Here is a 26185-nt window from a genome sequence, read left to right as displayed (position 1 = left end):
ATTGGTTGAAACTTCATGCTTATCCTGGAATCTTCCCTGTGAATCTGATTGGCCAGACTTGGGTCATGTGGCCACTTGTGGGCGGGGTGATCCATGTCTAAATATCTTGACCCAAAGAAGAGAGCTATAGTTTCCCAAAAGAAAATCTGGGTTCTCCTCTCAGAAGAGAAAGGGCATCATTACTGATCATGCGTGCATGAGCAGGTCTACCTCAGAAGGCTATGAGATCAGAAGGCCTGGCCTCAGGCCAGCTTGTCACATCGCCCCTTTCATATCACCTCTTCTGGGACTCAGTGTCCACCTCTATGAAATGGGCAAATGGCAAGTGGATCCCACTTTGTTTCTCTTCCTCACCCTCTGTCTCTGTCTGTCACTTTGCTTCTCTTTCTCACTCTGTCGTTCCCTCCCTCTCAGCTGATCTCTGCTCACAACTCTCCTAACAAATCCATCTGGGCCCCATGCTGTTTGCAGAAGCCCCTTCCAGATGGTGGGATGGATTTGAGTCAATAGCTTGGTGTGCTAATGACAGAGCTAATTTTTAATAATGATGAAATGTGATAAAAAAAAAACAAAAAACAACCTCATCTGGATCAGCTCAAGATACTGAGTCCAAACCATACTATCGTCTGCAGTCCTGGCCGCTGTCCCCAGAACAGGTGTGGTTATTCCATAGCCAGAGTTTACCTTGCAGCCTCGGTCTCTTCCTGGAACGGCCTCAGAGTTTGGAAAGCCAGGGCCATCTGAATCTGCAATGGGTGAGTCACAAAGACCAGAAATCTCTTTCAAAGAAGCTCAAGTCTGGAGGGAGCTTACTGTAAGTGCAGCAACCACAGAGCACAGGTGTGCATCAAACAAAGCCTTGCCAGTCAGGGTACCCGGATGTGAGCTGCAGAGACAGAGTCTAGCTGCTTCAGGCTGAAAAGGAATTTACTGAAACAATGCCAACGATGCTCACAGAGTTGTTGAGAAGCTGAAAAAATATACTCCCCAAATGAGTGAGGATGTTCAGACAGAGAGGAGTGTGCTGCAACATCAGCCTGATGAGGTCAGCACTGCTGGACTTTGGTGCTCTGGACACTGGCTGCTGCTGCCACCACCAGGAGAGCTTCTTCCTGTCTCTGCTTCTTCAGGTCCGGAGTTCTCAACTCAAAGTCTAGTTGGTCAAGGGACTTCCCTGGCGGTCCAGTGGTTAAGACCTTGCCTTCCAATGCAGGGGTTGTGGGTTCAGTCCCTGGTTGGGGAGCTAAGATCCCACAGGCCTTGCATGCCAAAAGCCAAAACATAAATCAGAAGCAATATCAAAACAAAACAAATTCAATAAAAACTTTAAAAGTGGTCCACATTAAAAAACAAAACAAAAAAACCTCACAAAGCCTAGTTGGTCAAGCTCTGTCACACTCTCACACCCTTACTGGAAGGTAGGCAAGGCATTAAGCACAAAGGCTCTGGAGCCAGACTTGTTCAGTCACTCAGTTGTGTCCAACTCTTTGCCACCCCATGGACTGCAGCATACCAGGCTTCCCTGTCCTTCAACATTTCCCAGAGCTTGCTTAAATTCATGTCCATTGAGTCAGTGATGCCATCCAACCATCTCGTCCTCTATCATCCCCTTCTCCTCCTGACTTCTATCTTTCCCAGCATCAGGGTCTTTTCCAATGAGTCCACTCTTCGCATCAGGTGGGCAATGTATTGGAGCTTCAGCTTCAGTCTTTCCAATGAATATTCAGGGTTGATTTACTTTAGGATTGATTGGTTTGATCTCCATGCTGTCCAAGGGACTCTCAAGAGTTTTCTCCAGCACCACACTTCGAAAGCATCAATTCTTTGGCTCTCAGTTTAAGTGGGTCCAAATCCAGGCTCTGTCACTTGTGATCTGTGCACTCCTGGGTACCATGTGTGCCTCAGTTTGCTCATCTGTAAAATGGGGATGATAATTGTGCCTGCTCCCCTAGAGGTGTGTGAATTAAATCACAGAATATATGTGTGTGTTGAAGAAATAACAAGCATTCAGAGTTTTAGTTTTAATTCTTTAAAAATTATCAATTGGCATTGATGAGGTGAGGTAGCTGCTGTTTTTTATGAAGACTCAGATTGTGGGAATTCCCCAAATGCAGAACGGAAGATCCAGGTGACAGGCATCTCCCACAGTAATTCCCTTTCTTTTCTCTACTGCTCAAATTTATTTCTATTTTGAGCCTTGATTCCCTTATGCTTTTCTGAAGTCTCAGTCAATCTGGGGACACACCTACCTGTTCCCCAGGATTGCTCCTTAACAATGAAATCTAGGGAGTTCCCTGGTAGTCCAATGGTTATGAATCCACCTGTCAATGCAGGGGACACAGGTTCAATCCCTGGCCTGGGAAGATCCCACATGCTGCTGGATAACTAAGCTATTCTATGAAGAGTAGCCCCTGCTTGCTGCAACTAGAGAAAGCCTGTGTGCAGCAACAGGGAGTCGCAAAGAATCAGACATGACTTACTGACTGAACAACAAAATGTGCAGCAACGAAGACTCAGAAAGCCAAAAATAAATAAATAATAAAATTAAAAAAACAATGAAACCTGAATGCCATTAAGCAAATCGTGACTCCTTCAGTTTACCACAGTCCCTACCACTCCCTACTGGCCTGCACCTGCCCTGTTTAACTCATTTATTTTACTTAGCTTGGTTCATGTGGGCATTTGAGTTTATGATCCTAGAACCAAAGAACTGGGAGTTTGGGAAGACAAAAAGATAAAACCTAAAGGCTTTTGTGTCTACTTTCATGGGAATCACATCCCTACCTGAAATAATGTCTGGATCTGTGATCTACTTGTGAGGGGGAAAGGATAAAACAAGTACACAGCCCTAAATGTGTATATGGGCTTCTCTGGTCGCTCTGGTAAAGAATCCACCTGCCAGTTCAGGAGATGTGGGTTCAATCTCTGGGTCAGGAAGATCCCCTGGAGGAGGAAATGGCAACTCACTCCAGTATTCTTGCCTGGGAAATCCCATGGACAGAGGAGCCTGGCAGGCTACAGTCCATGGGTTCACAAAAGTCAGATTTGACTTCAGTTCAGCCGCTCAGTCGTGTCTGACTCTTTGTGACCCCATGAACCGCAGCATGCCAGGCCTCCCTGTCCATCACCAACTCCCGGAGTCCACCCAAACCCATGTCCATTGAATCGGTGATGCCATCCAACCATCTCATCCTCTGTCGTCCCCTTCTCCTCCTGCCCCCAATCCGTCCCAGCATCAGAGTCTTTTCAAATGAGTCAGCTCTTCGCATCAGGTGGCCAAAGTACTGGAGTTTCAGACTTGACTTAGAGACTAAATAACAATATGGGTGTATATATTACACATTGCCAACATGTCCTGCAGTGCCCTCAACCCCAAGGACACGACCAACATAATCTCAGAAACCCATATTTCAGGGTCTGTGTCCTGGAATCATTCCCACAGCTAGTTCTATATCGACGTCCAACCAGAAAACAGAAATGTCATCAATAATTTGAACTGGGAATGTTGACTACAAAGAATCATTAACCAGGAAGAGGGGATTAATGAACTAAAGGGATAAAAGAAGGGACTTCCCTGGCAGTCCAGTGGTTAGGACTCTGCTTTCCCTACTAAGGATGTAAGTTCAATCCCTGGTTAGGGAACTAAGATCCTGCAAGCTGCGAGGTGTGGCCAAATTGAAAAAAAAAAAAAAAAAAAGAGGGGAAGTGATAATAGAAGACTCTAGGGGGTCCAGAAGTAGCAGGTACAAAGGAACAGAAGAGGGAAAGGGGATAATGAAGGGATTACAGTTCCTGCCTCCTCCCAGGGGCTGATATTCTTAAAAGAGGGTCTGGCGCCCACAAGAACAGAGTCTGCTGGACTGAAGAGGTGTCAGAGGTGAAGGCTGTGGCTGGTCCATGTGTACAATCCCCCACTGCTGGAGGGTGTGAACTGCTCTCTGTAAATGACCCTCTGGGTGGGGAGAGTGTGGCCTGAGGGTGCGCACCCTTCAAGGCTGCCAGGCAAGGAGGACAGGACCCAGAGCACTGCTGACGCTGGTGTGAGAGCAGCTGGGCTTCTGCTCTGAATGAAAGAGTGGGACTGCCAACCTTCTGCCCTCTATGGACAGAGCCTAACGTCCTACCAGCTGTCAGAGGAGAATACTCATGGAGGGACTTCACCAACGGTCTAATGGTTAAGACTTCACCTTCCAATGCAGGGGGTGCAGGTTCAGTCCTTGGTGGGGGAACTAAGATCCCTCGGGCTTCAGGGTGCAGCCAAAAGGTTAAAAGAAAGAAAGAAAGAAAGAAAATAAATGTTCCTGGGGCCAGCTCCAGTGTCCTGAAGCAGGGCAGAGAAGGATGGATTTGGGGCTGAGAGATAATAAAGTAACAACTGGCTCAGGGAGAAAGACCTGGGAGTCTGGGAGAGGGTTCAGGAGAGTCTGAAGGAAGGAGAGGATGTGTGAAGGCGGAGGAACGTGGATCAGGAGGAAAAGAGAATTTTAAGAAATATTTTTGTGAACCATCCTTTATGGTAAAAGTAAATAAGGACCTTGGGACTTCCCTGATTAGTCCAGGGGTTAAGACTCCCCACTTCCACTGCAGGGGGCATGGGTTCAGTCGCTAGTTGGGGAACTAAGATCCTGCATGTCGCATGGCATAGCACCCCCCTTCTTCTCACCTAAAAAAAGAGAGAGAGAGACCGGGAGGTTGTTATTAAAAAATAAATAAGGACCTTGAGTTATTTAGGAATTTTTTTTATGATTGATGGACAGTGTTACTCTGACCACAATATAGTATCTGAGGGAAATTGGTTCCTGGAGCCGCTGCAGATACCAAAATCCTTGGATGCTCAAGTCTTGTATCTAAAATGACCTAGTAGAGTGAGTGAATACAGTCTGCCCTCAAATTCACGGGTTTTGCCTCCGTGGATTCATGATTGGTTGAATCTGGAGAGGAAAAACCTATGGATGTGGAGGGCTGACTGTACTCTTCTGAGATTGGACCACTTGGGTCCTGGATTTCTAATTGGCTTATGACAGTTTTCTGTTGGTCTAAAGCCATCAAACAGAGGTTTACAATGAATGTTTTCTTTTAAGGGATCCTTTTTTATATCATAGGTTCTTGTCTTTCCATGTGTTGAACTAGGAATTTGGAAGTCCAAGTTGTAGTTCTGAGTCTCAAGTTTCAACACATAGCTGTGTGATGCTTGGCAAGTCACTTCACCCTTTGAATCTCAGAGTTTTTATCTACCAGATGGGGAAATTAGAGTCTGCTCATCCAAACTCTAAGGAATGTTGTGATGATAAAATCAGAGCCTGGATATGAAACTGCTTAGACAAAAGACACAATTTTGTTCACTCACATGGATCTGTCTGTAACCACACAGCTGGTATAATGGTAGGAAATGATTTTTGCTTGGAGCTAACAGAAAACCTCACTATTGTGGCTTAATAAGGGTTTACTTTTCTCATTTTTCAAGAATTCTAGAGGTACTCATCTTTGGATGATGATAAAGCTGCTCACTAATGTAAAGGTTAATCTCTGATTCTCTGGGCCTTCTCCTCATGGTCACAAGATGGCTGCTACAACTCCAGCCATCATGGTGACATTTAAAGCAGGAAGAAGGGCTACGGCCTGATCAGTAACCTCTGTTCCTATTTCTGGGAGGTGAAGGCATTCCCTGATTATCTTTAGATTTCTTCCATTTCATCTCACTGGACAGAAGTAGGTCTTCAAGACAGTCTGGGAAAATGACTATTTGACTTTCCCATCTTAGAGTGAGGAGGTCAGGGAGAAAGAAGTTGGGGCTGGGTGCTGGATTAGATAGCTAACAGTGTTTGGAATAGCTGGCAAGTTCTAGATGGCAAAAACTAAAATTGTTCTGTGATGGGGGGGAGTCAGCCACAGAAGGATTTTGATTTCCATCCTTGTGATTCCTGTTTGTTTGACTCCTTTCATGGGGCCTGGCTTCATTTGAATAGCTAACATTTTACTTTGGAGGTGGAATTATATTAAAAATCAGATGCTTGTCATTATGCAAATGACTGTCTCGCTATAGCTTAGGATTTTCATTTTTCCATGAATTATTCCTTTTTCAGTCCTTTCCCCACACCTCTTGGAAGGAATAAAAACAACCACTGACTAATCAGAGGAATTTTCCGATCATTCAGTCAACGGGTATTTATTGAGTGTCTTCCATGCTCCAAGAGCTGTTCTAAACTCTTTGAGATAGAGGAAGACGTGGTTTCTGCAGCATTGGAGCTTATATTCCAGTGGAAAAGATAAGCAGCAAGTAAATGAGTAAATCAAATAAAATATGAGAATAATACATGCTATGAAGAGATTTAAAAAAAGGCAGATAAATAGATTTGTAGGGGGAGAAGGCTTTTTAAAATTTTTTCATTTGGCTGTACCTAGTCTTCATTGCAGCATGCAGGATTTTTTGATCTTTGTTGCAGCATGCAGGGTCTTTTTTTTTTTTTAATTGTGGCATGCGAGATCTTCTCATTGCAGCTTGGGCAATCTGGTGTCCTGACCAGGGATCGAACCCAGGCCCTCTGCAATGGGAGCTTGGAGTCCTAGCCACTGGACCACCAGGGAAGTCCCTGGGTGGTTGGCAAAGGTCTCAGAAAGGTGATATTTCAGGAGAAACTGGAAAGATGTGAAGAGACCAGGCATGTGAGGATCTGGGCCTGAGGAAACAGCAAGTGCAAAGGCCCTGAGGTGAGAAGCTTGGTGTGTTTGAGGATGAGAAGGAAAGCCAGGTGGCTACCACACAGAGAGAGAGGAAGAGAATGGCAGGGGATGAGGTTGGAGACTTCAAAGCCCATGAAGAACCTTTCTCACTTCAAATATCTGCCTTCAGGAAGAAGCAGTTGCTTTTAACGGGTCACCTAAGATAATCTCCCTTTTTTTGGTTGTTGTTTTGGTCTCACTGTTTGGCATGGGGGAATCTTAATTCCCCAACTAGGGACTGAACCTAGGCCCCCTGCACTGGGAGGGAGGAGTCTTAACCACTGGACCACCAGGGAAGTCTCAAGCTCCCTTTCTTAAAATCAACTGTACCATATAACATAACCTAATCATAGGAATACTCCAGGAGTCAAAGCCAGCATATTCACAGTCCTGGAGACTATACAGGGCTGGAATCTTAGAATTCTGCTTACCCCCAAAATGCATGAATGAATCAACTCCCCCCACTCTCCATCTCTCATTCTTCCTCCCCTTCAGAAGTCATTTCCTAGTCCCTGCCAACCCAACCACATTAGCTTTTGTTTTCAGGTTGCTGGCAGTGATCATCTTCTGTCCATTGTGTCTGCGATGCTCCCAGTCTGGACTATGGGTCTCTATTTGCGCCTTTTTAATAGCAACACCATTCAACCCCAGGGCCTTTGCACTTCCAGTTCCCACTGACTGAAAGGCTCAGCCCTCAGCACTTATGTGGCTCAGTTTCTCACTCTTTTAAATATTTGCTCAAATGTCATCTTTGCAAGGAAGCTTTTTCTGACTCCCTTCCCTCCCACTCTAAAAATATTTTCTCTACTTGTTTTATTTCTCTTCTTTGTACTTATTTTCATCCGACCTGCTATATATTTTGCCAATCTATTTGGTTTATAGTCTCTCTCCCCACACTAGAATGTCAGCTTTCCCCATGCAGGGAATTTGGTCTGAATCTCTGTCACATCCCCAGCACCCACAACAGCGCCTAGTGCAAAGTAGGGGCTCAATAAATATTTACCCAAAGACTGATTAAGGAGGACAGTTTTAACTTTCTTCATTTGTTTTTCCTTTTTCTTTCTTTTCTTTTTGTTGCAAAATCTGAACAGGCACCAGGCTTCCTTCCCCAGGCAGCCTCGTTATATAATCAGGACCTTCGTTCAGCAAGAAGCTGTCAGCACTGCTTCAAGCGGTTATACTTAGCGTTTCCAGCCTCTCATTTCAGCTGCATGAGCTCTCCCGAGGAGCTCTGGAAATTAGGCCTCGCTTCTACAGGGAGAGAGGACTTCTGGCACCAGGCAAGGTGGCCCTGGAGGCTGATGGGGCACTTGTGGGTGGAGGTGGACTGGCAGCCCTGACCTCAAGATCAGCCCATGGCCGATGTCACGCTCAGAGCATCCACCTCTAGGGATGGAAGGCGAGTTCTGTCCTGTAAATCACACAGACATGAGAAACTCAGGGTGGGAGTAGAAAAGAGATTGATGGAGGTCAGATCTAAGCTCTGCCACTTGTTAGCGGTGTGTTCTTGAGTGTCCCCAAATATCCCAATGACAAACACAACATCTTCAACTCAAAACTCACTTGTGTTTCTGAAACCTGCAGCTGACATCAGCAAAAGCCAGGACACCAAACAGTGCTCATGGACCCGGCAGGAGCACCCACACCCTGCCTGGGGACCTGCCCAATAACAGTGGGAAAGCATCAGCCTCTCGAAGAGCTCTCTCAGCCACTGGCTCCATCCTCAAATCCCTAAGAGTCTAGGATTACCCTGGTGGTCCAGTGGCTAAGACTCCTTGCTCCCAAAGCAGGAGGCCTAGGTTTGATCCCTGGTCAGGGAACTAGATCCCACATGCCGCAACTAGAGATCCTGTGTGCCACAACTAAGATCTGGTGCAGCCAAATAAATGATATTAATTTAAAAAGCTAAGAAAATAGGATTTCCTCAAAATTACAAACTTAAAATCTCAAGAAGTCCTGTGCATGAATGTTCCTTCCGTGGCCAGTTTATTTGAGGGTTACAAACTCAATCTGGTTTGTTTTATGTATTCATTTTTAATATATACTCTCTGTTTTATGCAATTAATAAAAGATTTCCACTTCAGGTTAGCTCATTATACATTATGAATTTGTAAATGTCAAGGAGATGATTGCCATGAGATTTAGATGGTGTGGTTCGAAAGATGTTGTACCCAGGGGGGACTTTCACTGCTGCATTTAATAAACTCGATCGCATCCCCTGCCCCCAAACAGGTGCTGGTTCTGCCCGGGGGCTGCCGTGGAGCTCAGCTTCATGGCATCTCTAAGGCACGTGAATTTTCTTGCCAGGTCCCTATTTTCCCAGCCAATCAGTTTTTGTAAAGTTCTGTCATCAGTCCTAATAGCTCAGGTTGCTATTTCCTGTTCAAGTTCAACGTGGTGGAAAAGTTAAGCAGCTCTCAATAGTTAACTGTATGACCATCCTATTGAGGCAGTTTTTTTTTTTTTTAAATCATCTTGGCCCCACCATTAGGCATGCAGGGATCTTAGTTCCCCTCCCAGGGATGGAACCCGCACACATTGCAGAGTCTTAAATGTTTCCTCCAGGGAAGTCCCCAGCTCTACATATTTTTTTTTAAAAATCGATTATTTACTGGGCTGCCTCTGGTCTTCGTTGCTGTGCGAGGGAATCTTTATTGTGTCACGTGGAACCTTTCATTATGGCCCATGGACTCTAGTTGTGGCGCACAGGCTCAGTAGCCCCACAGCATGAACCTGTATCCTCTGCATTGCAAGGCGAATTTTTAACCACTGGACCACGAGGGAAGTCCCCCCAGCTCTGCATCATGATACTCAGTTCAGTTCAGTCGCTCAGTTGTGTCCGACTCTTTGCAACCCCATGAATTGTAGCACGCCAGGCCTCCCTGTCCATCACCAACTCCCAGAGTTCACTCAAACTCACGTCCATCGAGTCAGTGATGCCATCCAGCCATCTCATCCTCTGGCGTCCCCTTCTCCTCCTGCCTCCAATCCCTCCCAGCATCAGAGTCTTTTCCAATGAGTCAACTCTTCGCATGAGGTGGCCAAAGTACTGCAGTTTCAGCTTTAGCATCATTCCTTCCAATGAACACCCAGGGCTAATCTCCTTCAGAATGGACTGGTTGGATCTCCTTGCAGTCCAAGGGACTCTCAAGAGTCTTCTCCAACACCACAGTTCAAAAGTATCAGTTCTCCAGTGCTCAGCTTTCTTCACAGTCTAAGGAATAGCTTTCTGAGGAGACGGACTAAGAGCACTGTGGTGCCTAAGATAGGGCTTTGGGGACAGCTCTGCTTCTTGAATCGCCTGGAGCAAATTGATTAAATTTTGCAGACTCAATTTCCTTATCTGTAAATCGGAGGTAAAAACCCCTCTCCGACTTACTGGGACAGTTAAATGGTTTGTTACATTGGAAGGTCTCAATAAACAGCAAGACAAAAACGATCATATTCAGCTTCTCAGACATTAAGGGGCACCCATATCTGGGCACCTGAGCTAATAGGGGCAGGTTTCCTCCTCTGGGGCAGGGAAGCCTAATGACGGGAACCGAACATGCTGATTCATTAATGATGCTCTGACTTGAGCTTTTCTCTACTTGTATGTTTAACCGAGACCTCCTGCCTTACTGCTAGCAGGTGTTGCTGTGAAAAACTGAGGTACTCCAGTTCTAGGGTTCAAAGCACAGGACTTACTCAACACAAATATTCTTAAGGAAATGAAGCTATATTTAAAATTCCTTTTTTTTTTTTTTTACACACTTAAAAACACGAGCATTGCCTTCACCTCTGTCTTTTGCCTGCTGAATGAATGGGTGTTTGGGAACTGTAAGAGTGAGACGGAAGCTCCCTCATCAACAGAGAAGTGTCCTTTTCACACAGAGGCTACTTGCAGTGCGCATCAGTCATGTGATCTGCTATGTATCCGTCTTCTGAAAATAGCACTATGTATCTCCCAAGGAAACACACCTCTCCCCACCCACAGGGGGCGTGGTTTGGGCGGAGCTGATGTCCCTCCCAGCTCTTGGATTGGACTCAGGTCTGGTCAATTAGCATATCCAATCCCCTTGGGCACAGTGATTCGTCCAGCAATAGGCATGTGACCTCACTGTGGCAAATAATATTCCTTCCTTGTCATTCTGCTGATACAGAATCTTGAGAACGTTGGGCCCCTGGAACCAGACAGAATTGCCTGGATTCATGGACACTTTGATTATGTGAGCCAATAAATAACTTTGACTTAAGTTTTTGTCTTTAGAAAATGTAATCTGAATCCTATGGTACTAGACAACAAGAAATCTCTTGGCCCTATGCAGCCTAAATGTAGTGATTTGACAAGCCAAGAAATTTAAACTTGAGTTCTCCAAGACAGGAATGTATAGGACTACATCCATTAAGCACGTGTCTCCTTTTTTCCATCAACGCTTCCACAGTTGCACCCATCCCGTCCTGTGTTGAAGGACACAATTCCATCCTGTGTTGAGTCATTTCCTGTACCTCTGTGGAGCTTCCATGCTTTGAAAAATCCAGAGAAGATAATTAGCATTAATCCTGGTGTGGTTAAAAGCTCTCTAATTTTCCACGGGAAGCTCCCCTAAACAAAGACTGAAATATAAATCTAATTAATTTGTGAGGGGAACAAAAAATATTTTAAAATGCACATGGGCTTAAGTGGTCAGGAGAAAGAACTACACAGACGGGACAAACCCAGATATTTTCCGGACACGGCACTATATCATCCTTCGCACTCAGATTTTATCACGGGGAGTGTTCTACAAATTATGATAATGAGTGGTGATAACATTACAGTTCAGTTCAGTTCAGTTGCTCAGTCGTGTCTGACTGTGTGACCCCATGGACTGCAGCACGCCAGGTTTCCCTATCACCAACTCCTGGAGCTTACTCAAACTCATGTCCATGGAGTTGGTGATGCCATTCAACCATCTCATCTTCTGTTGTCCCCTTCTCCTCCCGCCTTCAATCTTTCCCTTCAATCTTCAGGGTCTTTTCCAGTGAGTCAGATCTTCACATCAGGTGGCCAAAGTATTGGAGTTTCAGCTTCAGCATCGGTCCTGCCGATGAATACTCAGGACTGATTTCCTTTAGGATCGACTGGTTGGATCTCCTTGCAGTCCAAGGGACTCTCAAGAGTCTTCTCCAACACCACAGTTCAAACACATCAATTCTTCGGCACTCAGCTTTCTTTATAGTCCAACTCTCGCATCCATACATGACTACTGGAAAAACCATAGCTTTGACTGGATGGACCTTTGTTGGCAAAGTAATGTCTCTACTTTTTAATATGCTGTCTAGGTTGGTCATAACTTTTCTTCCAAGGAACAAGTGTCTTTTAATTTCATGGCTGCAGTCATCATCTGCAGTGATTTTGAAACTCCCCAAAATAAAGTCTCTCACTGTTTCCATTGTTTTCCCATCTATTTGCCATGAAGTGATGGGGCCAGATGCCATGATCTTAGTTTTCTGAATGTGGAGTTTTAAGCCAACTTTTCCACTCTCACTTTCATCAAGAGGCTCTTTAGTTCTTCTTTGTTTTCTGCCATAATGGTGGTGTCATCTGCATATTTGAGGTTATTGATATTTCTCCCGGCAATCTTGATTCCAGCTTGTGCTTCATCCAGCCCGGCATTTCACATGATGTACTCTGCATATAAGTTAAATAAGCAGGGGGACAATATACAGCCTTGATGTACTCCTTTCCCAATTTGGAGTGAGAATTTCACTAAATTTCTAAATTTCATAGTGACCATCTCCTGGATATTGACAAATTCATAATACACAAAAATCTAATCTGAAGGGAAAATCTGTATCTGTCATTAATTGCATAAATCAGATAATGTATATTAAAAAGAATTAAATAGGGACTTCCCTGATGGCCCAGTGGTTAAGAATCTACCTTCCAATGCAGGAGATGTGAGTTTATCCCTAGTTGGGGAACTAAGATCCCACACACCATGGGGGCACCTAAGCCCTCATACCACGATGAGAGAGCCCGTGCACCACAATGAAGACCCAGTGTGTCCAAAGGAATAAAAAAAAATAAACAAGGTTGAATTTATAGACCTCAAATCCAGATTTGAGCAAAAGGACACTGCCATGCACTCACAGAAATTTAAACGGGTGCAACTTTCCCCAGAGGCATTTGATATGAAAATCCTCAACAGCACAGGTTTTCATTTGACAATTTGTTTTTTAAGATTACACCCTGTAGAGGTAATTAAGAGCCTGTATAAAGGTGCAGGAATGAGACTGTTGCTTCTGAACACTGAAAAATTGTAAATGACAAATGAACATTTGTTCAGTCACATGAAAACTGGTTAAACAAAAGGTGGCATTTCCAATGATAAGATGGCACACATTAAAACTATCATACAGAAAAATGCTTAGATGGTGTGGAGAGATGTTCCTAATGTATAATTAAGTGCAAAGAGCAAGTTAGAACAATACATGCCATCTGAGTCCATTTTAAATAAGTCAGTGGGAAAAGCATTAAGATATTAGGAGTGGTTATCTCTGGTGGATGGGAGTTATGTTCTTTCAATATTTGTATCTTTGAGTTTCTGCCAGGAATACATAATTTGAAAAATAATTTAACCCTCACAAATTCAGCATAAAGGAAATACAATTTTCTGTATTTTTTTTCCTACCATTTGACTTGTTTTGTGAGTGGTTTGAGCTTTTCTTGCCTGTATCAATTAGACTGCTTTTGGCTGCAAGTAATGGATGTCCAAAAGGCAGTTCTTAATTGTTTTCATCTCAATGAACAGGAAGTTTGGAGGCACTACTTTTGGGGCTGACACCATGGCTCAAGGGTTGTCAGAAGCTCTCTGTCTTCCTGCTCTGCCATTGTAGTTGTGGGCACTGTGGTGCCTCAAGGTCAAAAGAGGCTGCCACAGTCCTTCTATCACAACTTCACTCTATAAAACGCCAAGAAGAAAGAGGGAAGGACAGAGCGAAAAGGGCCCTTTGCCTCTTTCATCTGATCAAGGAGAGCTATCTCCCCACAACTCTCCTTTACATCTTATTGGTCAACACTGGGTCATATGCCTCAATAAGAATAATCCCTGGTATGAGGTTTTGTGGTTGGTTTGGATGTGTGAGGATTCATCCCCCTGCTCCCAGGGCAGGACACACTGCCACTCAAACCATTTGGGAATGTGTTGAGAAGAAAGATGGGGCTGCATCAAGTTTTTTGGGGGCCTGGGTGTGCAGAGGCAACAGTAGGTGGAGGAAGCAAAATGCATCCTTGGTGGCTAATGGATCCTGGAGTGAGACTGCCTGGGGTCAAATCTGATTCTGCCACTCTCTGCTGGCAGTGTGCCACTGCTGCTAAGTCGCTTCAGTCGTGTCTGACCTTGTGCGACCCCGTAGATGGCAGCCCACCAGGTTCCCCCATCCCTGGGATTCTCCAGGCAAGAACACTGGAGCGGGTTGCCATTTCCTTTTCCGGGGCATGAAAGTGAAAAGTGAAAGTGAAGTCGCTCAGTCATGTCCAACTCTTCGCGACCCCATGGACTGCAGCCTACCAGGCTCCTCCATCCATGGGATTTTCCAGGCAAAAGCACTGCAGTGGGGTGCCATTGCCTTCTCCGTGCAGTGTGACCATAGGCAAATCATTTAATCTCACTGTGCCTCGGTTTCTTCAGTCAGAAAACAGATGATTGTGAATTAAAACATATCAGCCCTAAAGAATGGACAATAAGCTGCAACAAAATCTTGGACACAAGTGTTTATACCAGCACTATTCATAACTGCCAAAAGGTGGAAACAACCCAAGTGTCCAATAACAACTGAATGGATAAACAAAGGTGTTGTATCCATACAATAGAATATTATTCAGCTAGAAAAATGAATGAAGTACTGGTCTATACTACAGTGGGGATGGACCTTGAAAACATTAAGTGCCAGAAGCCAGACACAAAAGATCACATATTGTATGACACCACTTATATGAGATGTCTAGAATTGGTGAATCCATAGAGACACAGAGCAGGTGGTTGCCCCTGGTGCTGGGAAAGATGGAGGGCAGGAGGTGAAGCGGACAACAGAGGATGAGATGGTTGGATGGCACCACGGACTCGATGGACATGAGTTTGAGCAAACTCTGGGAGATGGTGAAGGACAGGGAAGCTTGGTGTGCTGCAGTCCATGGGGTCGGAAAGAGTCAGGCAGAACTGAGTGACTGAATAACAAAAGAGACTGGGGGTGCGGGGGACAGTAGTTAGGTACAGGGATTTTGTTCTGGGTGATGAAAAGTTCTGAAACTGGATATAAATGATGACTGCACAGCTTCGTGAATGTACTAAATACCACCAAATTGGACACTTTAAAAATGGTTAAAACGGGGACTTCCCTGGTGGTCCAGTGGTTAAGACTCCAGGCCCCTAATGAAGGGGGCCCAGGCTCAGTCCCTGGTCAGGGAACTAGATCCCACGTGCTGCAGCTAAGAGTTAGCATGCTTGCAACTGAAAGATCCCAAATACTGCAATTAAAAAAAAAAGATCCCACGTGCTGTAGACCTGTATGCCTGTAGACCAGGCATAGCCAAATAAATAATTATTTAAAAAATCTTCTCAACTCTCCCATTAAAAAAATGGTTAAAATGGTATGTTATGTGCATTCTACCATAATTTAAAAAATCAAACCATAGAAAGCACTTGGAGCAGTGCCTGTCCAGCCTGTGTTAAATACCATCCCCTTGCTTCCAAAGATGAGTCATTGTTCAGCTCTACACCTTTAAACTTGCTCAAAAATCCCACCGCTCTGGTGTCTTTCTTCTAGGCTGCTTTCTCACACCCCCTCCCAGCACTTTGCCTGGGAATCCACGGAACTTTCTATTGCTTCCAGGCCACGCTGGAAGTTTCAGGAGGGCTGTTTCGTGTGCTTTCTGCTTAAACACTCCAGGACCATGCTTCCCTGGGGTCTCTCCACCTTCTGGGGTGCTACCTGAAAGCAACTCAGGTTCCCTTCTATTCTTCATCTTCACAAGCTCATCAGGGCTTCTGCTGCCTAGGAAGGCTGTTGTTGTTTTTTAGTCCCTCAGTCATATCTGACTCTTTATGACCCCATGGACTGTAGCTCGCCAGGCTCCCGGCTCAATCCTTAAGCTCTTGTCTTTTCATTCACTCATTCATTTGACCACTATTTATTAGAAATTTCCCTTGCCTTCAGAACTATTCTTGACACCAGCTGTTTGGTGAACAAGACAGATGCAATGGAAGAGACCAGAAGTCAAGAAGTTTCTTCCTTGAAGGAACATATGATGCTGGCAGTAACCGTTATACAGAAAAGTGGAGAAAGAGGACAGAGAGAGAGAGACGGGGTACTTGAGGTCCTAGGGCCCCAGAAAGTTTGTCAGAAACGGGCCCCCTTCCTTCCATCACTGGTCCATGTATCCTGGAACGGTATTATTCTTGTTTTCCTATATAAGTGAGTTCCACCGCTTTTTTGAGAGACTCCCCTTCCCCACCATTAACTGGGTGGCGCAGACCTGATTGAGTCGATTCTGTTCCCTGGAGAGAATGCCAGCGATGGTTCAGGTAACCTTGAGCATTTATTTGCATTGGAAAACGAAGACAATCCCTCTTGCAAAGAACATTTCAACGAGTGATTCCGGTGGGGGTCGCCGCCAGAGTGTCGGAAGCGTTGGCTGTGCAGAGGACACAGCGGTCTCTTCAAGACTCTGTGAGTTGGGGGAGGTGGGGAAATCTCTCTGCCTGGTGCCCCCGCCTTTCCCCCTCCCCCGCGTCCTGTCCTCTCCGTGGTTTTTCTTCTGTTGCTCAGGCCAGACCCGCAGCGCCAAGGACAGCCACGAGATGGCAGTGTCGCTCTACGCTTGTAGCCGGACGGGCGCGTGGGTTGAGCAGAACTAGGGGCGGGGAAAGGCGCCAGGGGACCCGCGTAGGGGGTGGCTGCCAGGTGGGTGAGGGCTGGCGGGGCCTGGGGGTAGCCTAACCCGAAGGAGAGGGCTTCCGACTGGTAGTTCCACACTTGCAGAACGTGGGGAAGGGCTGTTCCTGGCCTCAGTTTCCCCATCTGCACAGAGAGAGAGTCTGGACTGTCATTCTTTTGATCCTGCCCCAAGCTCTGAGGCCAGCAGACTGGGCGTAAGATTCTGGGATTTGCTGGGTGGCGGGGAGATGCGGTGGGAGACCTGTGGTCTCCTAGATCATTGTTGCCAGTCCTTCCCGCCTTCCCTGAGGATCTTCAGAATTCAGGTAGACCATTTTTCCTGCTCAGAATAACCCTTGAAAATACCCCGTTAGGTAGAGACTCAGGGGCCTGATTAATATGCAGAAGTTCTTATCCAGCTGCATCTTTGCTTACGTAAGAGCTCAGAGAGGGTTAGGTGCTGGTCCAAAATCACACAAAAGCCACCATCAGAGCCAGAGCCTTCTTCACAGCCTCTGGTTCCACCAGCAGCAGCATCGATCACGGCTTGGGGGAACCGTGTCTACTTTAGCTCCTGAATAGCAGCACTCAGAACAATACGTGAGGGGAGGGGGGCTACAGAGGGAGTGAGCTGTGTGGGGGTCTTTTTTTGATGGTGTGGTCTGGGAAGGCCTGTCTGAGGAGCTGAAATCTTAAGGGAGAGATCTTCCCGCTGCGGGAAGACCGGGGAAAGAAGTGCCCACAGGAGGAGTTCGCTAGAGTAAAGGCGCGGAGGTTGGAACAAGGGCGTGCCCAGGGACACCTGGAGGCCTGCGCGGCTAGGATGGGCTGGGTGGGAGTGGGGTTAGGGGTGGGACTGGGGTCGTAGAGGTGGGCAAAGGGAGGTGTCTGTGCCCCCAGCCTAGGCTCCGCCCTGGAGAAGCGGGGTGGCTCTGTGGGGTCCGCAGGGATGGTTCAGAGCTGGGGGAGGCAGGCAATCACTGTCTGCCATCATGGACCTCTGGGTCTGACAGCATACAGACCCTTGGCCTGGGGACTCGCTGGACCGGTTTATCCCCTTCCCCTGCACCCCTGCCAGAAAACAGCCTCTTATCTTTGGTCACAGCCCTCCAGCTCTGCTGCCTGGTCAAGATGCCTGGGGCATTTTAGCATAGACAACCCGGGTCACTCCTGTTTAGCGCTCCCTGCGGGGACTTCCCTCTGAGTCCCTTGAGTTTGGGTTGTCCCCTCTTCTGAGCTGGAGAACTCCCCACTGCCATCAACCCACACAGGTCTGGCACACAGTAGGTGCTCAGCTCAGCAAATACCTCTGAATTTGCTGGGGAAAGAGAAGCGGTAGCTGTGCACAGCCCGGCATGGAGGATCCCAATAAAGCCCTGGCAGCTTCTCGGGGATCATCCTCCTGCTCTGGGGAGACAGTCACAGACAGAGGGCTGATGGGCCCTGTGCAAGGCCATCCCAGACCCACAGCGACTGCCCATTGTCCAGCCTGTCGTGTGGCTCTCCTTGCATCCCAGGCTTCCAGCCCAAAGAGATCTCAGCGGGGGCAGGAGTTCCCTGCAAAAGGAGTCTATTAGCTGCATCGGAAGATCCCTTTATGTCTCGCAGTCAACCTGGGCCTGAGACTGGCCACCTGCCCCTGGCTCTTTCCTTCTTTTATCCAAGAAGAGCTGAGTGCTGCCGCTGCTAATGAGCTTGTCTGTACTAATGAAGCAGGTGCCCTGTCCCCCGACATCCCTCCTCGCCAGCTGGGAGGGGCGGAGGATTGTTCTGCTGCTGTGAGCTCTGGGCCCACAGAGGCAAATCAGATACGTAATGATAATGACCATCATGATGGGAATGATAATGTGCATAGCGGATCCCTTTAAATGAGCTCTTACTTCATAGGTCGGGGGCTTTATATACGTTGTCTGGGACACCAGGAGGACGCGGCAGTGGCTTCCATTTCTCAGATGGGAGAGATGGAGGCTGCGGAGGTTGAATGACTCCCTCCAGGGCCGCACAGCTAGAGTGGCAGAGCCAGAATTCTCTGCTTGGTCTCAAGGCCTCTTAAGTCTTCCCCAAATTTGTCTTTGCATCACCCCACCGCCGCCTTATTGACCGTTTCCGAGGAGTTTGACCCACTTTTTCAGGGAAGACCGAGATACTGGAGCCAGGGGCTGGTACGATGGGGGCTGGGGCAAAGACTCCAACGCAGGTGGATTTCCCCCTCGCCCCCTCCCGGCCCCACCCTTTACACTTCCGGCTCTGAAGCAACTTTCAGGGCATCTGAGGACCGCGGGCGGTACCCCCACATGCACCCAGCATGATTCATCCATTTCGTTTCGCCCCCCCTCCACCCCGCAACCCTCACGTCCCAGCCTAGCCTTGTTGCAGCTCCCAAGGAGGGGGCGGAAATCTAGGACTTCCGGAAAATGGGTACTGTGACCCCAGCGGAGGCCCTGCCCCGAGGCTGGAAGAATCCGACCACTCGATCCTCATCCCTGCCTCCGCTACACCCCCGCGCGGTCGCTGTCTGACCCTGCGCGGGGAACTCTTTCCGGGGACCTCTCTGGCCCGCGCCCCCTCCCTCCGCGCGCTCTTAGGGCCTGCGAGAAACGGGCAGGCGAGTCCTCTAGCTCGGGTAAAGAAGGGTCCCCCAAGGGTCCGCACTTCTCACTAAGCGTGGGTAGCCATCCCTAAGACGCCTTCGATCTCTCTCAGGACCCCTGACCGCACCCAGCCAGCGCGTCCACGCCCCGATACTAGTGCGCTGAAGAAACTCCTCAGGTAGCCCCCGACTCCCGGAGGCCTCCCCTGCCTTCCCCTCCCCCACAGGCACCCCCCCCCCCCAACAAGCTGTGCCAGACCTATCCCAGGACCTCTGGTCTGCGCAGTCCCGCAGTCCCCGTCCCCCGCAGACACCTCCCTCCAGACTCGCTGCCCCGTTCCTAGGACCCTCCCCATCTCTCTGGTCCCGCGACCTTGGGAACTCTCGCCACTACGCCCCGAATGCGCCCGGATCTGTCCGCACTTCGCCCAGTAGGTCATCCCTCCGGCGGTCCCTGTCCCCGCCAACGCCTTGACCACCCCCGCGGGGCTTCCCAGGCCTTCTGCGGCCAGGCGCCCTCCCCCGGAGACGCCGGGGAGTGGCACGTCCCGCCGCCTATCGCCGGGCAGCCGCCTGGTGCCCGGTCTCCCGGCGGCGGGCCCCTCCCCCGGCCTCCCCGGCCCCTCCCTCCTCCCGCCTCGCCTCCCTCCTCCCTGGCTCTCGCGCGCTCGCTCACTCTCTCGCTGGCTCGAGGGGCGGCCGGCAGCTGGCGCGGGCAGAGGCGGCGGTGGTGGCAGCGGCGGCGGCGCGACCGGAATGGGACGGGCGCCGGGGCGCGGGAGTCGCGGCGGCGGCGGGGGCTGCGCAACTCGGGCCAAGTGCGGGGCGGCGGGCCAGGGCGCCGGGCGCTGAGCCCCCGCGGCCCCCTGCTCCCCGGCCGCGCACAGACGAACCCGGGAGAGCGCACTGAGGCGCAGCCAGGGAAGCGCCGCCAGCGTCGGCCGCCTGCGTCTGGGGAAGAGCGGCGCCCTGGGAGCTAGCCATGCCCGGCGCCCCAGCGTAGCCGCGGGGGCCGCTCCCGGGAGCCGCGGGCCGGGCCCACCGCGCGCCGAGGACCATGCCGCCCCCGGTCCGGGCGCCGCCGCTCGGGCTTCTGCTGGCGTTGATGGCCCTCCGGTGCCCAGGTAACGCGTTCCCAGTCCCCATCCCCGACCCCGGCCGCAGCGCACAAAGTTGGCTCCCGCACGGGGCAGCCACCTCTTTCTCAAGTCCCCGGCAGCTTGCGTCTCCCGAACTTGGACAGATCTAAGGAGACTCTGGGAACCCAGGGGTCCCCAGCACGTACCCCTTTGCCCAGCGCGAGAGCTTGCCCGCCTTCCTCCCCAAACCCCCAGCTTTCCTGCGTATCCTTTCAGCGCGCAAGAGGCAACTGACCGGGTGCGCTCAGCCTCACAAGGCGGGTGGGGGCGCGCCTCCAGGAATCGAATCGCCTCTTTGCCTTGCCTTGGGGCAATATCCCCTCCAGGACCCGGTTCCCGTGACGATTTTGCTGTGGCAGAGTCGGTGGGCCCCTTCTCTCCATTTCCTGATGCCCGCGGACGCACCGCCGGCTCCCCCAGGACACCTGCGGGGCCCCACCTTGAGGTCGCCTCGGTCGGAGCTGTCTGGCTGGTGCGCAGTCCCTCCCCAAGCCCCGCGGTACCCTCCTGCTTTTACATCCCCGCCGAAGGTGCCCCTTCCCCAGGTGATCTTCCCTTGGCTACGGCGCAGCCCGCTGTTAGCCCCCTGGAAACGCGGGCTGCCCCAGCGCCCTGACCCCAAGGCGGACAGGCAGTTCCGGGCGCGCAGAGGCGCCTGGAACGTGGTGATGCCTAGAGCCATTGCTTGGGTACCATGGAGCCGGGCTCCCCGCTGGCTTCGGCGCAGCTGTTGCCAAAACCTAGCGTGTGGGGAAAGGCAGTATAGTCAGGTATTTTGGGTCACCGCTGGAGTTTGAAAAGCTTTCTACCACCTTGGTGTGGTTACACGTTGGTTCCCGAGGACGCTTATCCTAAAATGCCAGTTCCTCCCCTCCTCCCACCCCAGGCAGCGAAGAATATCGTAAAGGCTTGAGGAACGGGGAACAGTCACCAACAGCATTCATATACATTTGGAGAGCTCGGTTCTCCAAACCTTTTAACATCAGGATCCGTGATTTGGGAGCAGGTAGCTTTTGCTTGAGACAATTTCTTCTCATCTTGTTGATAAACAAACCACACAGCCATCCAGAACGCAGCAGAAAAATACAAGTGTAACTTTTCAGCTTCAACTGTCTTGGAGGGTTGCAGTCAGGAGCCAACGTTGTTTGCCAACTTAATGTGTGATGTATTTGCATGGAAAAAGTAAATATTGTCTTGCTTTGAGATGCCTTTAAGTGACCGAAAATATTAAATAAAACCTTCCACTCGGAGAAAGCCTTCTGTCAGAGATATCCATCGGAGTTCAGCTTTGGCTCGATTTAGAGAGCGGTGTTGGGCTTAACTGTGGATGAATCTTCAATCTGCTTGGCTAATAAGCAGCTCTGATCTGTGTTCAGCTCTCCGTGGTCCTCTGTGGTACCAAAGAGAGGCTGTTTGCTGGGGCTGAGGCTGTTTCCTCTTAGCCGAAGCCCTGGAGCCTGTTCTCCAAAGTGCACAGTCCCCTTGGACTTGAAAATTGCAGTTTTTGTCTCGATTTTGTTTCTGAACGGGGTGGAGGGGTGGGGGTGGTCAGAGTTTGCCTGGATGTGCTGCTAAGTGAAGATGAGAAATCTCCCAGAGAGGCTGCCTGCCTAATGCTTTGGAAGGGAACATGGTGAACCCTGGCTTCCCCCTCCACTAGCAACAGAAGAGCTGGTGCCTGTCTCTGGGGGGCCCCGTCCTGGCTGGGAAGGTATACCATCCCTGAAACCTGGTGCTGGCCCGGGTTCCGAGTCTGCCCCCAGGTCTCAGCTGGGCAGCTCATTCTGACAGGTGCTGCTACGGCAGAAACCCCACTGCTGCCACCAGGTCCTTGCAAGCACATATAAGCCTTTCTCTGATCCCCACCAGGGACATAAAGAGACAACAGTTGATAACTCTATATTTAGCACCAGTTAGGAGAGCTGGAAGGAAAAAAAAAAAAAAGAAACAAGGCTGAAATTCCTGAAAGATACTTAGCTGCCTATCGTTGGTTGAAAGGTTCGGAGGAATTAGCTAGAGCATCCTTCAGGGCTGGTTGGATTTTCTGGTTAATTTCTGGCGTGGTTTCCCAACCCATTTGACTGAGGCTCCAGGAGAGGGGCTGGAAGAGTTCAGAGGCGAGGAAGGACACACTCTCTTCCCCCATCACAAACGGGCTGTCTGCTTTATGCCCCCCTCCCCCCTCCTGCGTGGGTCGCTGCCATGGTAAAGAGTGTGGTGGGTGTACTTCTTTGAGCCTTGCAAGCGCTTAAACATATGGAACTGTACTTGGTAAGAGTCAGCACAAGTCCCCCGGCTTAGCGACTAGGGGGCCCCCATTATTCAAGCCACTTTTGTGCACGCTATGGCTTTGCAAATTAGCGGCGCTGTTCCAGTGCCTGCTGGGGAAAATGGACGTGCCTTGCTCCATTGACCCATTGTGCTCGGGGTCTAATAAAATCAGGGTGGGTGGGGAACCCCCGACAGAGGGTCCTTGTGAGTGGCAGAGCCTGCTAGTCTGATGGGAGGGTGGGTGGGGGAGACTTTGGCTTCAAGGCAGAGATGCTCTTAGCCGTGCCTGGCACCTTGGCGTGGCATGTGGTATATTTCTTTCTCTTTACAATAGTGATTTTTTTGGGGGGGGTTGCCTGTGTGTGGTGTTGCTCTTTGGAGAGGTGGCCTTGGGGATGACGGCGAGTGGTATGCCAGTGCTGTCGCGCCCCCCCACCCCCTCCAGTGATTTAATGGCTGTACCGTGGAGGTTCCCAGAGTAAATCATTTCATTCTGCCTTCCTTACCCCCGCCTGCCACCGGATGCAGGGAACTTGGGAGGCATGAGGCTTCTGCATGAGCTGTGATGCTTGAAGCCAACAATGAGGGAAGTGGTTGCCATGGTCCAAAGGAGCACAAGAAACCCCTCGTTTGTTGACGTGAAATCTGAGAGGGTGGTCTCTGGGCCGGTAGAGCTCTTGCAGGGGCCTTGTGCCTGGATGTACGCGCACTCTCCCCCACCCCTCATTGTGTGTGGCTGTGCACCTCCTTTTTTTTCTCCTGGCTCTAAAATTGAATGGGGATGGAGAGAGTGCATTTCCCTTTGAAGCTATGGGATTCAGCAGATGAATCACCTCCCATCACCATAGGGAGATGGAAGCACCCTGGCACCTGAGGCAGCAACATGGGGTGGTAGTGGTCCCACCAAGTCTTTCCAGAGTAAATGGTTGGACTTGGAGAGCAAGAAGTGTTCTGGAGCATCTCCTCCAACAACCCTCTCTGCAAATGGCAAAGGAGACTCAGGCATGGAAAGTGACTTGCTCAGGGTCACACAGTGAATTGGTGACAGATCGGGGCTCATGCCTCCTGTAATTTCTCTCTCTCTTTTTTTTAAACTCCTCGCCCAGGACTTTTCCACCTTACACAGAGGAGCCTTTCTGGTCAAGGAGTTCTACTTTCTGGTCCTTCAGAGGACTGTGACTCCATTTAAGGAGCCCAAGGTCATGAAAATGACAGCTGCTGGGGGTGGCCAAAATAGCAAATGTCAACTCAAAAGGCAGGTAGCAAATCATCACAGTGACAATGGTGATGGTGGTGGTGGTGGTGGTGATGTTGGTGATGATGATGGTAATGGTGGTGGGATGATGGGATGATGGTGATGGGATCATGATGACGGTGATGGTGATAATGGTGATGGGATGATGATGGTGGTGGTGATGGTGATGTTGGTGATGATGGTGATGATGACAGTGATGGTGATGATGGTGATGGGATGATGATGGTGGTGGTGATGGTGATGTTGGTGATGATAGTGATGGTGATGATGGTGATGGGATGATGGTGGTGGTGATGATGGTGATGGGATGATGATGGTGGTGGTGATGGTGATGTTGGTGATGATAGTGATGGTGATGATGGTGATGGGATGATGGTGATGATGTTGGTGATGATGGTGGTAATGGTGGTGGGATGATGGGATGATGACGGTGATGATAATGATGGTGATGGGATGATAATGATGGTGATGATGACTGTGATGGTGATGATGTTGGTGGTGATGTGATAATGGTGATGGTGATTGGTGATGATGGTAATGGTAATGATGATGGTGATGGTGATGGTAATGATGATGATGGTGATGGAATGATGTTGGTGATGATGACAGTGATGGCAATAATGGTGATGGGATGATAATGATGGTAGTGATGATGGTGATGATGGTGATGGGACGGTGATGGTGGTGATGGAGATGATGACGTTGGTGATGATGGTGATGATGACAGTGATGGCGATGGTGATGGGATGATAAAGATGGTAATGATGATGGTGATGGTGATGATGGTGATGGGATGGTGATGGTGGTGATGGAGATGATGACGTTGGTGATGATGGTGATGATGACAGTGATGGTGATGATGGTGATGGGATGATAATGATGGTAATGATGATGGTGATGGTGATGATGGTGATGGCATGGTGATGGTGGTGATGGAGATGATGACATTGGTGATGACGGTGATGATGACGTTGGTGATGATGGTGATGATGACAGTGATGGTGATGATGGTGATGGGATGATAATGATGGTAATGATGATGGTCATGGTGATGATGGGATGGTGATGGTGGTGATGGAGACGATGACATTGGTGATGATGGTGATGATGACAGTGATGGTGATGATGGTGATGGGATGATAATGATGGTGATGGTGACGGTGATGGTGCTGATGTTGGTGATGACGGTGATGATGGTGATGGGATGGTAATGATGGTAATGATGATGGTCATGGTGATGATGGTGATGGCATGGTGATGGTGGTTATGGAGATGATGACATTGGTGATGATGGTGATGATGACAGTGATGGCGATGATGGTGATGGGATGAAAATGATGGTAATGGTGATGGTCATGGTGATGATGGTGATGGCATAGTGATGGTGGTGATGGAGATGATGACATTGGTGATGATGGTGATGATGACAGTGATGGCGATGATGGTGATGGGATGAAAATGATGGTAATGGTGATGGTCATGGTGATGATGGTGATGGCATGGTGATGGTGGTGATGGAGATGATGACATTGGTGAGGATGGTGATGATGACAGTGATGGTGATGATGGTGATGGGATGATAATGATGGTGATGATGATGGTGATGGTGATGATGTTGGTGATAACGGTGATGGTGATTGGTGATGATGGTAATAGTAATGATGGTGGTGATGGAATGATGGGGTGATGATGGATTCACATGCTTCTGAAGTTGCTCCCTGTGTTGCAGGGACCATCTCAGACTTTTCCTTATCTAAACAGGGTGAAATACTGTAATACAGGGTAAATGAACACCCTCATTATTCATAGTTTACAGATGAGGATATATTGAGGTCCAGAGATGCCAAGTAACTTGCCTGAGGTCACACAGGGTCAGGATTCCAGCCCAGGCACTGGTTTGTGCTTTATCCACCTCCTCACACAGCCGGATTTGCCTCCACAACCTTGCACGGAACTGTATGGACAAACTCGACCCACATTCCAAGGTGGTGGGTGGTTATTTCACTTTTTTTCTGCTCTATCTCTGCAACAAATACACCTATTAATTCAAGCTAAGGTTTCCAGCCATAGAAATCAAACAGATTGGCATCAGCTCTGCAGGCAACTAGGAATCCTTTGAGTTCTGTGCCCTCAAGGGATTAGACAGTTACATTAAAGGGTGAGACTTTGGCAGACAGACACCCCCCACCTCTCCATTTTGTCTCCTGCCCTGGTTCTTCTAGTTCAGTGTAGCTGAGAATCAGAAACACTGCAACTAGCCCCGATCTACACTTACCGTGCATCCTAAGCCCTCTGCTGATTTTACTTCAT

General features: G+C 49.1%; 1 protein-coding gene across 1 annotated transcript in view; it reads left to right on the top strand.

The window, feature by feature from the left end:
- The first annotated feature begins 20128 nt into the window (after positions 1-20128).
- TMEM132B (transmembrane protein 132B) overlaps positions 20129-26185 on the top strand; it is a 377590-nt gene continuing 371533 nt past the window's right edge. Inside the window, exon 1 of the mRNA XM_086347269.1 lies at positions 20129-20334. Within this exon, the coding sequence (XP_086203395.1) occupies positions 20268-20334 (67 nt within the window). The 5' untranslated portion in view covers positions 20129-20267. The remainder of the gene's footprint in view (positions 20335-26185) is intronic.

This window comes from Bos grunniens, chromosome 17 (assembly GCF_055505025.1).
Source record: "Bos grunniens cultivar Pamir isolate PY7600 chromosome 17, Bosgru_T2T1.0, whole genome shotgun sequence".
Lineage (NCBI taxonomy): Eukaryota > Metazoa > Chordata > Mammalia > Artiodactyla > Bovidae > Bos > Bos grunniens.
The sequence above is the reverse complement of the archived record's forward strand: the minus strand, read 5'-3'. Positions and strand labels throughout refer to the sequence as shown.